The 14100-nt window shown below is 50.7% G+C and overlaps 3 protein-coding genes across 3 annotated transcripts; 2 read left to right on the top strand and 1 right to left on the bottom strand.

Annotated features, from left to right (window-relative positions):
- The first annotated feature begins 4 nt into the window (after positions 1-4).
- On the top strand, positions 5-3166 carry LOC131210758 (uncharacterized). The gene is made up of 3 exons (XM_058204050.1): positions 5-343; positions 2147-2221; positions 2277-3166. The coding sequence occupies exons 1-3, from the start codon at positions 247-249 to the stop codon at positions 3047-3049; spliced, it is 945 nt and encodes a 314-aa protein (XP_058060033.1). The 5' UTR covers positions 5-246; the 3' UTR covers positions 3050-3166.
- Positions 3167-5327: 2161 nt separating this feature from the next.
- LOC131207919 (transcription factor p65-like) lies at positions 5328-7515 on the top strand. The gene is made up of 6 exons (XM_058200554.1): positions 5328-5730; positions 5790-6184; positions 6248-6326; positions 6414-6560; positions 6625-6696; positions 6767-7515. The coding sequence occupies exons 1-6, from the start codon at positions 5328-5330 to the stop codon at positions 7513-7515; spliced, it is 1845 nt and encodes a 614-aa protein (XP_058056537.1).
- Positions 7516-7725: 210 nt separating this feature from the next.
- LOC131207920 (gamma-aminobutyric acid type B receptor subunit 2) lies at positions 7726-12974 on the bottom strand. Its single transcript, XM_058200555.1, has 7 exons — positions 12612-12974; positions 12404-12547; positions 10982-11257; positions 10505-10570; positions 10239-10427; positions 9523-10070; positions 7726-9451 (listed from the first exon to the last, which is right to left on the bottom strand). Exons 1-7 carry the CDS (start codon positions 12972-12974, stop codon positions 7726-7728), a joined length of 3312 nt encoding a protein of 1103 aa, XP_058056538.1.
- Positions 12975-14100: the final 1126 nt, after the last annotated feature.

Here is a 14100-nt window from a genome sequence, read left to right on the forward strand (position 1 = left end):
TTTTCACTTTTGTTTTTGATCCCCTGCTGTGCCCTGACCTTTTGCAGTGCGACAACGTTTTAACCATATCATCCTAGAGGCCCTACTACGGGCCGGCAGCAATCCCTTAATGACCACCCGTCCACATGCTGTAATGCCTTTAATTTTCTTTTTTTTTATTTTCCACGATTCCCATTCTATCCGGTTCCGGTTCCACTAGCAGAGCTCCGACGGAAGCGACAGAAAGTCGGCTCATCGAATGTGGGCATGGGGGTCACGAAGGTTCAGGCAAGCATGAACGCCGGGTCCGTTCCGAAAATGTTCAAACTTGACGATGATGCAGGAACGAGCAGTTTAATGCCTCGTAAGTTGCCATTCTGTTCTTCTTCTCGGTGGTGGGCTCTGTGGGTATTCCATCTTCTCGTGGAACCATCTTCTCTTCACGCCTCTGTCTCTCTCTCTGTCACGCCTCGTCCCTTGTGTTGAGTTCCTGGCAGTGGACCTGGAACGTTGTTTCACCATTTCAAACCATCCTGCACATTCACGCAACATTCGTCCTTTGGCCATTGCGGACTTTCCGTTTCAATCGATCTCGATGTTTCCGTTCTGTTGTTGCACTCCATGCTCACGCCGTTCCCATCGCGCACCCCTTCACCTGTGGTATCGTGGTGTTTTTGGAGCCGTTGTTAATGGGCCATTTGGTACCGAAAACTATTAGAAATTTGTAACGTTGGCAATTGTTGTTGTTAAAGGAAACGGAACATTTCCTAGCCGATCCCGTGGTCCTGGTTGCCACCGGACAAAAGGCTGATGTATTTTGCAGACCATTGCGTTTTTGGCCAGGAGTCAATGGTTCCAAATTTGTTATTGTTGGTATTTGTAACTTGGCACTCGGATGTGTTGGTGGCTTACGCAGTTGGATCTTTGGGAATTAACTAACATACAGACACACACTGCATTCAATAACAGACCATTGGGTAGTGGATAAAGGATCATCATAAGTAATAACATTCATTTTGGGAAAACACCAAAACAGCCGTTGGTATACGAATTTCAAGTTTGAAGTTCCATCATTGTAACACGTGCCATCTATTTGTGAAGTTTGTAAGCGGAACGAAGGCTAGGGCGCATGTCCGGTCCGTGGTGTGGTTGCCTGGTGCAAGGATTCGAATGGAACGACCGGATACGCGTAACTGTTAGTCCATGACCAAGGCAGAGATAGCATTAATCAATTTGGCCAGACAGACAATTGGAATAGCTGTGGAAATCCATGTAGTTAATTTTGAGGCCGACCGTTACGTTTTTGACGGCGGTAACCGACGCAGGTGGAGAAGGCAACCCCGAACTAGGGATTAAAACAAATCATGAACTTCGTGTCCCCATTAGCCAATATGTATCGATTTCGGAGTTTATGTTTGCTGGAAAAAGTTATAGCGTAATGAGAGTGGGGAGTAGTTTTCGGAGAGAACCTTTTACAATACCCTGCGTATGATTCTTTCTATCGTTTTTGTCTTGTTTCTACCGCTCGCAAACTGTAAGGCAATAGTGTTTGCATAGAATAGCCAAACCCTGACATTTTCTCCTATTGTCTTTTGAAAGTGACAACACGTGGTTTTACAATATAATGAAGGGAACCTGTAGTCCATTGTAGAGTTAACGAAACCAAAGAAAACATACGGCATACGCGTAACCGTGAATGGCTCTCGACATCGCAGAGCGATCGTTAGTGTTAGTATTGTATCGAGTCAATCAATCACCAAGTCAACTTGTTAGTCTTTGAAAAAGATGAATAAAGGCAGTGAATTTATTGTAAGAACCCAAAACGAAAGTTATATTATTTAGATAAACTCAAACTAAAGCTAGGTGCAGTGTACCTCACCAACCGACTAGAAGCTGTAAGATGGCTCACGGCGAAGAGTAAGTTTGAAGAATGTCTTGGTTTTGTTGTTTCATCGTGTTGTGTTAGCCTACACTAACATTACGCCCAGTTCATCAATCTTTCTAATTTTTAATGTTCACCGTCGATCATGCATGATTCTTGTTTTCAAATTTCGTAACATGTTTTCTATGTGCCCTAACGGTTAGCAGTTGCTAATTGCTTGAGTTTCGCTGTAACGTAACTAGAAGCGTGCTAAATCCTCTCACTAAACGAAAGCCTTTTTTGCAGAGGGACTGTACAACTACAATCACAATTCGTTATTCATGCACATGCCAAAAGAGGAAATTAAGCACGAGCCAGGAGGTAAGGCCATCCTGTACCGGATCCTGTACCAAACTATAACTTTCCACTGTTACAGAGTCTCCGAAGCACAATGCCACAAACCAGTACCAGTTGCAACCGATGCAAGGGATGATGAACACCCAGAGTACTTCTCCGGGACCCGATCGGTCACCGTCGAACCTCACTCCGTCGCCAGTGATGATGGGTGGTCCGATTTCTCCACACGATCCCGGTAGCATAACGCCAACACCGCCCGCATACACCACGTTGAACGGACCGGTGGGCAATCTTTACTTCGAAGCAACCATGGCCAACCCACAGCACCTTCCCAACGCCACCAACCCCATGTTTGACCTGAGCATGCCCGGGCCGTCCAACGGCTGGGTACAACCAGTACCAACAACGAATCAAAACGGTCTCAACCGGCCCATGGATCAAACGCCTCTGAATGTTGGAAGCTTCGGTTCGTTACCACTGGTCGGAGATCCAACCCTGGGCATGGTGTCTACCAGTGTCCCCAACAACGTTACCAACCAGTCCATGAGTTGCCTTCCGTCCATGAATTCCGACATCAACCTCAACATGGTGGACTTTGAGCCGGTGCTGAACTCATCCGAGATACGGTACGTCCTGGGAACGTTCTCCAACTCGGACCTAAACCGGTTGGCGCAGGTTGCGCAAGGACAACCAACCGGCACCAGCTACCCGCAACAGAGCACAAACATCCCGCAGCAAACGGTCAAGACACCGCTGGCGGGGCAGCAACAGCAGTTGCAACCGTTGCCCGATCTTAACGACAACGACGAGGAGCTTACGGACAGCTTCACACGACTCAGCACCAACGATTGAAACGGCATGCGCCACACATTCGATGCCGCCCGTCCGGAATGCTCAAACTCAGCGACCCATCAGTAATGTTCCCATGTACATGTGTCTATTTGATTGTTAAGTTTTTTTTACATTAAACTGACCGAACGCCAGGAAAATGTTGCACAGATGTTATTACTTATCGAGAATCGATTGAAGCAATGATGTGGTAAGTGTTGTTTTTTCCGCCATCGATTCGAAAGGTGGATATCCTGAGAGTTTCGTGTTCCATCTAAAAATAAAAATAAAAACAATTCAGTGTCCACATAAACAAAAACATGAGATATCCTCCAATACCAACAGTTTTGCTGCAAATAACATACCAAAATTTAGCTATAATTTTGAGTCTCGCAGGACATTGAATCTGTTTAAAACTATATTTCCATTGAATAGGCCTCACTGGCGAGAGCATTTCACCTAAACTAAAGCATGGCCCACTTAAAATCGGGAACAATTGTATGATTTCTAGCAGCGCCTCTGATGGTCGGATTTCAAATCTGTTAAAAGTCATATCTTTAGTAAACATTCGACTTTCAGTGCTGAAAGTTTCATTTAGGTGCGCGGAGTTTATAGAAAGTCATGCTTAATGGAACTCAAAAGAAGAAGAAACAAATCTGCACACTCACGTCGAGAACCCCATGTGGTCTGCTTTAAAAATCTCAAAAACACAAAAATTCGCAAAAGAAGGATACAATAAGAGGGACTTTATCGCAAAGCATATGAACACACCAAATTGCCCTAAACTCCATCCAATCGAAAATTATTGGGCAACAATCAATAGGAAGTTGAAAAGGTCTGGAAAGGTCGACTGCCGAGAAATTAAAAAAAAAATAAGCCGCTTAAGTGGACCAGAAGATTGCACAGAAAATAATGGCGCGCATTCCAACGAAAGTTCGCGATTTCATCCGACGACCAAAATAACAAATTTACGAATTTTTTCTCTTAAAGTACAATAAAATACCTTTAATTTGACACCTTGAAATGTTTCCTAAGTCAAACGAACTCCGAGAAAGAGCTAATGCAATTGTTCCCGATTCTAACTGGTCCATGCTTTATTTGCCAAGATTACTAGATCGATAGATCCTTTCGTTCAGTTTATCCAACGTCAATTAAAACGCTTCTCTTTGATTGGCGAATGTGGTTGTGTAATGCGTGCAAAGTACCGCAAAACCGATTGTTTAGGCGACAAACTAAATCTCCTGCATGCCCATAATCTATAGGGCCGTGTCTCGAAAAGCCAATCAACCAGTAAAACATTTCTAGGTTCGATCATCAGCCACTTGGTGTGTGATTTTAAGTGTATCTGAAAGGTTCGTCGATCATCGAAGTTATAGTCATGTGAAGGGATACGAAAAAAACAGAACAAATGAGCAAACTATAAGCACTCTAGAACTGGCGTTCGAAAGTGTTAAAGCTATTAGTGAGGTTTACATTTACCTGGCATTCCGCATCAGGCATTCTGGTGTTCTAATGATAAAATGTCTTTATTGGATGACAAATGCACAGCCAATTAATACAGTGACATTAATGTGTATGGGACATCGATCGTGTCCTCTATTGATTTTCCAATTTACACGATTCGCTGATTGTTTATACCTTCGTTCCTCACCCAGCACGACGGTAATCGATTGCGTGTCATAAGACGATCAAGCGGGCACACTGTGTATTAATAATTCGCTCAAGAGTTAGTTCAAGTATTGTAACTGATCATTTCTAGAATATCGGCATGTAAACATCGTCACCAGAGATGTCCCGTAAATGGACAGTGTTACCATCTAAACGATATTTTTTTATTAAACGGTTCCAATCAAGCGTTTCTGCCCGTGACCAGTTTGCTCCGGCTCTCGTATTTACCTGTCCTTTTCAACGGCTTTTCGGATCACAAAATCCGAGACCAGGACCGTGTTTACCCGTGCTCCTGCCAACGTTCAGTGGACACCTGTCGTCTAATTTCGTTTCAAAGTTCGAACGCCCAGCGTCCTTTTCATAACCCGTATTTTTGATGCAGAAAACATTCTGGGTACGCGCATTGCTGGAGAAGCCACAGGTCAGCAAACACGAACCTAGACACGAGAGGCTGCACCTGCACTGTGCAGGTCATAAAGTGCGTGCTGGAAAGGCTTGAGATTCGAACTAGGTTGGGTGTCATCTATAAAAGAGGCTCAATTGTGCGCTGTGGTTCGGATGAACCTGTACATAGGCTGTGCCAAATCTGTGCCTTTCGTTTCGCGTCGAATAGTTTGACGGTAATACCACAAGAATGCCACCGCAACCTACACAACGGCCGTATATGGAGATCACCGAGCAGCCACATCCGAAGGCGCTACGTTTTCGGTATGAGTGCGAAGGTCGCTCGGCAGGATCGATTCCCGGTATCAACACGACGGCGGATCACAAGACCTTCCCGAGCATACAGGTGCACGGATATCGTGGCAGAGCCGTGGTAGTGGTGTCTTGCGTGGCCAAAGAGGGCCCAAACCATAAACCTCATCCACACAATCTGGTCGGCAAGGAACACTGCAGAAAGGGCGTGTGTACCGTAGAGATCAACAGTACCACCATGAGCTACAACTTCAACAACCTCGGCATCCAGTGCGTTCGCAAAAAGGACGTCGACGATGCGCTGAAGCTGCGACAGGAGATCCGGGTCGATCCATTTCGAAGTAAGTGTCCGTCTGTTCGACTGGGGATCATGTCCTTAATCGGAACTTAACCTTTTTAGCTGGATTCGCTCACGCCAAGGAACCGGGCTCCATCGACCTCAATGCCGTCCGGCTGTGCTTCCAGGTGTTTCTCGAGGGACAGCAACGTGGCCGTTTCACGGAACCACTGGCGCCCGTCGTCTCGGACATCATCTATGACAAGAAGGCGATGTCGGATCTGATCATCTGCCGGCTAAGCGATAGTACGGCCCCGGTGTGCGGCGGCAAGGAGATCATCTTGCTGTGCGAAAAGGTCGTCAAGGAGGACATCAAGGTGCGGTTCTTCGAGAAGAAGGGCAACGTCACGGTGTGGGAGAATTACGCCGAGTTTTCGCACACGGACGTCCACAAACAGGTGGCCATTAGCTTCCGGACGCCACCGTACCGATCGATCGATATCACCGATTCCGTGGAGGTAAGTGAACGGCGGGAGATAAAAAACGAACGAAGATACTGAATATCGCCGGTTCCATTGCAGGCATACGTACAGCTCGTCAGACCATCAGACAACGCGTTCTCGGAAGCCCTCAAGTTTGAGTTCACACCAGTAGATATTGGTAGGTTCCGAATCCGAATCAGCACATTGAACGCTTCTGCGAAATACGATTCAACCAATTTCTGATACTTATTTTACCGCCTCACAGAAATAGAGCTCCGACGGAAGCGACAGAAAATCGACTCGTCGATCGATAATCTCAGGGATCCGAAACGTTTCGCCAACATGAACACCGGCACCGTTCCGAAACTAGTCAACCACGATGAGAACAACGCGAGAGAAAGCGCTGCGCCTCGTAAGTATTACTTTCATCCTTGTATCCTTTCACCCTTAAAAGTCCGCTCTTATATTTTTTGCAGAGAGAATGTACAACTACAACCCAACCAATTCGCTACGTACGCCAAAGGAGGAAATAAAGCACGAACTCAGAGGTAAGTGCAAAAAGTGGCCGTGGGTTCTCTCAGCGTACCACTCAACTCTCGTCCCAATCCCTCGTCACAGAGTCTTCGCCAAACAACGAACCGTGCTACCAACCGATGCAGGGAATGATGATCACTCAACATCCTGCCACAGGATCCGATCGCTCACCGATAATCCTTACACCGTCTCCAGTTGCCGTTTCACCGCAAGAGCCTGAGAGCGTAACGCCAACGACCCTTGCCTACACCACGCTGAATGGCCCGGTGGGGAACAATCCTTACGGTGGTGAACACGTCGTTCCTCCACAACGAATGGCTCCTACGATGCCAATGTTTGACGGGCCAGGACCTTCAAACGGTTGGGTACAACCAGCACCGTCGTTGACTAGCGTCAACAACATCATTCCTTCGCCGATGGGTCACCACAGCCGTCACATGGATCATTCTCTGAGCGTTGGCAACTTCCGCTTCCTGAGTAAAGACTCAATGCATCACACCGGAGAACCTAGTTCGGGGATGGTCCCTACCAGTGTCACCAACAACTACGCCATGAACCCGAGCTTTCCGCCTATGAACTCCGACATTAACCTCAACATGGTCGACTTTGAGCCGGTCCTGAACTCGTCCGAGATCCGGTACGTCCTGGGAACGCTAGCTCCAGCTACTGGGCAAGGACCTGCAGCGGGTTACCACCACCAGAACGGTTCCTACCAACCAGTCATGACGCCCCTGGCGGGACCTCCCGCTCACGGCCAGCAACCAACCCTGCCGGACCTTCACGACATCGACGAGGAGCTGACCGACAGCTTCACGAAACTGAGCACCAATTGACCAATCCCTTTGTACAGTGTGTTGTTAAGTTTTTTCCTTGATTACGTTTTGTTGCAATAAAACCTGACTCCAATCAAACACAAGTGGAGGTTGTTTGAGCTGGGCGTTTATGTTATCATTCGGGAAATGCGGAGCATCCAACTGCGACTTGCTCTATTGCTTTTAATACACCAACCAACCATAGCAATGACAACGATGGACACTGCGCGACTACTGCTCGCACCCGATACTCCTCGAGAACGAGTCCATCGATTTCCACTTGGCTCGCGAATCGCACGGCCGGCCGTGAATCTGCTCGCAGCTTTTCACCGTCAGAAAGCTGAGCCGGGGCCGCTCGAGGCCCAGCTCCGTCAGGCTGATCGCTTGCGGGCAGATGCGATGCGGGAAACGGGGTGACCCGCGAATACGTTCCCGCCCCGCGCCCGGCTGCTGCTGCGGAACGTTCGAGGGGTGCCGCGATCCAGCCCCGGGTCCCGTCGCCGGTGGCAGAATGAAGTTCACCCGGGGTTCCGAGGCGGTCAGATTGTGGTGCTCGCTTTGGCAGCTACCGATGGTGTAGATCGATGGCGGATGGTCGTCCGACTCCGGGTCGAGCTCTTGAAATATGGCCAGGGTGGACTTGCGGATGACGGCGGTCCCCGTCACCGAAGGGACCCTCGGGACGCGCGGAGTGAAGATGTGCTTGATACGACCCATCACACTGGTTCCGGTAGCTACCGGTTGCCGGTCGTCGAACAGCATGCCGGACACGGTCTGCTCTCCGTTCGGTGGGCCGCCCATCGACGGGTCGATCTTGGGCTGTGAGCTAAAGGCGATGTTCCGCTTCATTGGCGATGACAGCATCGGATCGACAGAGGGCCAGCTGGCGCGTGGAATGATTGGTGGGAGTACGGAGAGCAGCAACATCGGCAGCCCACCGCCGGATGCTGGCACACGGGGCAGTGCGCCTGCGATCCCGACATCGTATGCTGCCAGGTTTGGTTCCGAAGATCGTGGACTTCCGGACGGTGAACCGTCGGCGAGCAGCAATCGCTCCAGGCGGCAGATTTCCGCATCAAGCAACTCAATCTCCTTCCGGTACACGCGGTTCTGGACCTCGACACGGAACTGCAGCTCGCGCCGATCGTCCACCACGAACCGGCGCGTGTTGAACTCCATCTTGAGGCCCATGCTGTGTATGATCGGATCGTACACTTCGCCCTGCTCGAGGATGTCCTTAAGTTTGGGCAGAAACAGCAGACACAGTGTGGCCGTCGTCGAGCTGAGCACAAAGCCGGCCATGATGACGAACGCGAGTGTCACCTTCTCGTAGAGCAGATTGGCCAGCACGACAACGCTGGCACTAGTGATCACCACCGAGTACACCGAAATCCCAATGTACTGCGAGTCGTTCAGGGCCGAGATCTTGACGTTGCGAGTTTGCCACGCCATGTAGACACCACCGACCAGCAGCAGGCCCTTATAAGCGTACAGCATCCCCAGCCAGCCCTCGTAATGCCGCGATCGGCACAGTTCCACCTGCGGCAGAAACACCACACTCCGATCGGTGGCGCTGATCTCGAGTGACAGGTTGTGCAAATGACGTTCCAACGGGTCGGCTGCCATCCAGAACGACACGACGGATGCGTCCACCAGCAGCAACGCCCCGATGACCGAGATGAGCTGCGTGTCGCGCAGGATCCGATCCCGACACAGGCCACCGGCGCTCTGCGTGAAGATCCGGTAAACGCGGAACGTCTTCGCGAACATGGAGCCGAACGCAAGCGAAAATCCGGCCGACAGGAAGTAAACCCGGGCCATACAGATGGTCGCGAAGCTGACACTCGAACCGGGCAGCGTCGAGTGGTCCAGACCGAGCAGGATCGTGGCAGCGTACACGAGAATGCACCCGCACACGCTGATCGTGCTCAGCTTCGGACTCGACAGCTTGATGGCCCTGATGGGAGAGACCCAAGGAGACAGATTAATCCTGAGCAGCGCACCGCAGGCGAGGTGTCTATCACTTACTTGAGCTTCCGGAAGCGCAGGTTCAGCCCGAGAAAGATCACCGACAAAGCGATCCCGACCAGGGACAGCACCACGACGGTATAGAAGGCTACCGGGTCGATCGTGTCGACGCGCAGCTTCAGGATACGCCGCGCAATCGGCACCTGTCCATCGGCGGCCCACACAATCGGCACACACGAGCGACACCCGAAATGGAGCGTCGCGTTCTTCGGATGGTAGAACGCGATCGTCTGCAGCTGACCACGCTGAATCTGATGGAAGGACGTCGTCCCGATCCGGTCCGGCCCATCGAACGATACCGGCCCGGAGATGCCATTAAACTTGAGCCGATCGAATTGACGCAACAACTCGGCGGCGATATCGTACCGCGTGTAGTCATAGTCCGCCAGGTGGACACGCCGGGCGGCCACGTGCTGTGACCAGGACTTTTCGGCCCCGCGCAACGCCAACGCCATCGCCCACACGGCATCGTACGTTTGGGGCGCAAACTCCGACACCGCATCCGACACGTTCATTTCGCGCAGCTTCTGCAGAAAAATGCGGTTCGTCTGGAAAGAGGCACCAATTCGTTCCGATACAATATGTGCCGGAGAATTATTGGACCCCCCCTTTGGACCCCCCCTTTGGACCCCCCTTTGGCCCATTGTTTCTGTCCGCCCGGGCCGCTAATCCTGGGCGATTGGAAACGAAACAATTACACGGCTGCCGATACTCACTAATCCGCTGAGGGCCGTGCCCATCCCGACGATGCTGTTGTAGCTGGAAACGATTATCAGGTTCTCGACCGCGGCCAGCAGTGCCTTCGGGGGACACGACGTCGCCGCCGCCGTCAGCCACCAGGACGAGATGTACGTGTCCTGCAGGATCCACGCGTACTCGGGGCCGTACATGCCCAGGTTGTACACCTGCCAAAGGACGTCGAAGGCCAGTAGTAGTACACGCCCCCCCTCCCCGCACTCCCCGGTGACTCCCGGTGACTTACCTCGCAGAACAGTTGCGGTGCAATTTCGTGCGAGAAGCTCCCAATAATCACCCGAATGTCTCGATCCTGGCGGGACGAAACGCAGACACGGCGTACGAAGAGCCGGATAATAATCGTGTGTCGGTGTGTGTGTGTTTCGTAATCCTTTGCAAAAAATCGTGGTGGGAAGGTGCGGGTGGTGGGGGTGCCGGGTGGTCATAATGAACTCAGGGATTAGTGGGGCGAACAGTCGGTTCGGTGCAAGCAAAATATGGTTTCCGGGTGGAAATTCATGCTGACGGTCGCTGGGACTCTTACCTAAACTTACTGGCCAGGGCCGGGCCAGCGTGTGTACGTGCGTGCGTGTCTGTGTCTGTGTGTGGTTTTGTGTGTATGGGACGGACACAACGTGGCTACACTACACTACACACGCATCCGGGATACAGAGGATGGGTCGGATGGGGCCATGTGAAGGGGGGGCAGGGAGCTAAATAATACCCGCAGCAGCTTGAGCTGTTCCTTGAAGTCGGTTTCGGCGAAGGAAATGGTGGCGGCGCACGTGATGTTGGCCCGCTCCAGCTCCGTCACGAGATCGTTGACGGCCAGTGAGTATCCTTCTTCGTTCTGCGAGAACGTGGCCACCATGTCCCAGCCGAACCGGGCCAGGAACGCGATCCGGGCCGGGTGGTGCGAAGAGTCGGGGGCCACGGTGCGGTAGAACAGGGGGAACTCGCGCCGGTCGCTCAGGGCCGGCGCCGTTGACCCGAACGAAACCTGGACCGGAAATCGGAAATGGCGCGAGTTGTCAGTTTGCCGGGGATTCCGTTTTTGATTTACAGGGTGGCAACGTGAAAGTGATATCCTTAAATTATGTCATAAAAATCAAAATATTTTTTTTTTCTCTCCTCCAGCTGTTTTAATAACATGTTACAGTAGTAAACTTGCAATGTATTTAGTTCAATTCAAATTTTTCGCCTTTATGTTTGAATGCGGCCCGAAGTCGCTTTTCGGAAGCATCACACGCCGCACGCACGACTTCGTTAGGCATTTCATCCCAGATTTTGACTAAATGATTCTTAAAAATGTCCAAACTCATATGCTTAATCAGCTCCTAGCATGTATCCCCAGATATTAAAGTCGAATGGTTCGAATTTTGTTTGCACCATTTCAGAACAACCTATGCTTTTTGCGCAAGAGATGAATCGTGAAATCTTGGCACAAACCATCACAGCTGATGCATTTTAGTACCTTTCGAACCCTCTTTTATCCTACCTCTACCTCTCTTTTATCGGCTGGTACATCACGAAGACTTCCACCATAGACACGATCATTTTGTTTGTTCAAAGTTGCCTCCAAAGTGAACAATTTTTGATCCGAAAAAATTATGTTGTCTTCAGGAGCATCCGAGATCTGACAACCCTGTCGGCAATATTTTAGAGAGATAATCCATGAATCCCCTGCTTCTTAAAAGGACTATATCCAAGATCCTTTTCTATTATGTTTTGCATGGAGGTGTGACTCTTTTTCATATCACACTGCTTTGATTACCGCTGAAGTCCGTACAGCCCGTTTTTTTCCCCGGTTTCTTTTTGGGGACAATCGTATCAGTTTCCTTGAAAAGTTTGATGGTCCTGTACACGAATAATCTGGTCAAGTCCAGATTTGACAGCTTTCCCTTCATCAGAATGTTTGTGAGATTTTGAAGATGCAAGATCTTGATTTGTTCTCTATAAGAATCCATTATAACTTTCTGGTGAACGAAACATAAGCACTGACTTTATCACGTATGAATAAACTGTAAACATAGTACTTCTTCAAATAGTAAACAAAGATTGGACCTATAGCTGTAAAAATGAAAACGATGGGCACTCGATTGAGTGTATCACTTTCCCGTTGCTACCCTGTAGTTCCCACACGCACCTGCAGGATGTTCCAGTAGGGTACGATCTTGGCCAGGCTCTCCGTCACCTCGGAGCAGGCCGACCCCAGCACCATGATGATACGCTTGCTCTGGTGGGTGTAGAGTGCGTGGAAGAACCGATCGATGCCGACGCCCGGATCGCACTGTCAGGGACGCAGGAGACGTTAAGGATCGAGCGTGAGGATCGGGTGAAGCGCGACGCCTTACCTGGGTGTCGTTCGTTATCAGCTTCAGCTTGTAGCCCAGCAAGAGGCCCCTTCGGTTGATGTGCTGCACGGCGAGCTGGGCCGCCGCCAGCTCACTGAATCCCTCGCGCCGTTCGCCAGCCTTCGAGCTGAGCTCGAAGAGACCCAAGATCGTAACCTCCTTCCAGCGCCGCTCCCGCCCAGCCGGCCGTGTCCGTTCGAACACCGTGTTGATGATGTTACGGTTGACTTCCTTCGTCAGGTTCGATCCTGACTGCCGATGGCCAGAGCCCAGCACACTTTCGTGGCCCATCAGCTGGTCCGACAGGACCAACACCGCCGTGCAGTACAGCAACAAAACAGTCGCTATCGCAGTAGTCCTCATCGTAGTGTGCCTGTCGCCTAGCAACGCTCCTTACCGTTCGACCGCCATCGACTGACTGGGCGACGAAATCCTCTGTGCAGCGGTGCTGAAGTAGCGAAAGACTACGAGAAAATGAGCAAACGGATGAAACAGCGGTCGTCCTGTCGGTGCCGTCCCGTGGAGGGTGGAAGCCGGAAGTCCGGAAGAAGAACCAAGAACAACATCCCACCGCCTAACGGACGTAAGCGAAGCACTAAATGTTATTGGTGCATGTTTTGAAGATGAACTCTGGATATCCCAGGCAGTGGGATGGACAATTTACAAAGGAAAACTTTTTCTTACAACCATGGCCCCTCTACCACCCATCCACCCACCCGGCACAGCCTAGGAAAGTTATTTTTAAAATAAATCCGCTGCACTCTGGAAGATGATGCACCACTCGTGTCGGGAACGTTCCAAAGGGCTGAGCGATTATTTCGCCAAGGGAAGCATAAATCATAGACACACGGCACGACGGGTTCGATGTTGGGCGTGATTCGTCCATTCTTTCTCCATTCGGCTTGGGGAAACATCGGAGAACAACTTATGGTCGGCGAACTTGGAGTTTTTGGAGTTTTGATGTTGCCGAGAAAAAGTTGGTCCTACGGCCCCGACGTCGAAGGCGAGAGCTTTCCCGAGTGAAGCCGGTCCGACGGTATTGGTATGGATGAGAATTTGCCCGCCTCCATCATCTGGCATTAATTTCGGAGCGGTTTCCCACCAAACCCACAACCACAGCTGATGGTATATTAATGCAGCTCAATTACATCTCTGTGCGGCTTATCTCGGCGGAGTTCGCGTGGAATCGTAATGTAATCCCCATTAGTGGAGCGCTTCGACTTACTGCAGGCGGGATGCGTTGACAGGACATTCCGGTCCCGGTACACGTTAATCTCTGCCACGTGGGTTGCTGAGGCGCGTACCCCAAGCGTCAACCCAAGTGCCTCGAAGCCGGGGGGAGGTCCCATTACGCCAATCAAGCGTCGGCTACGCACATCGTGTGTGCGCACCCAAGTGGAATGACCTTCGCGCTTGAAGCTCCGGAGCGTCCTCGGAGCGTGAGAGCTTAAAGCCTCGGGACTCGCGGAAATCAATCGTCCCCCCCAAG

This window comes from Anopheles bellator, chromosome 2 (assembly GCF_943735745.2).
Source record: "Anopheles bellator chromosome 2, idAnoBellAS_SP24_06.2, whole genome shotgun sequence".
In the NCBI taxonomy this organism is placed as follows: domain Eukaryota; kingdom Metazoa; phylum Arthropoda; class Insecta; order Diptera; family Culicidae; genus Anopheles; species Anopheles bellator.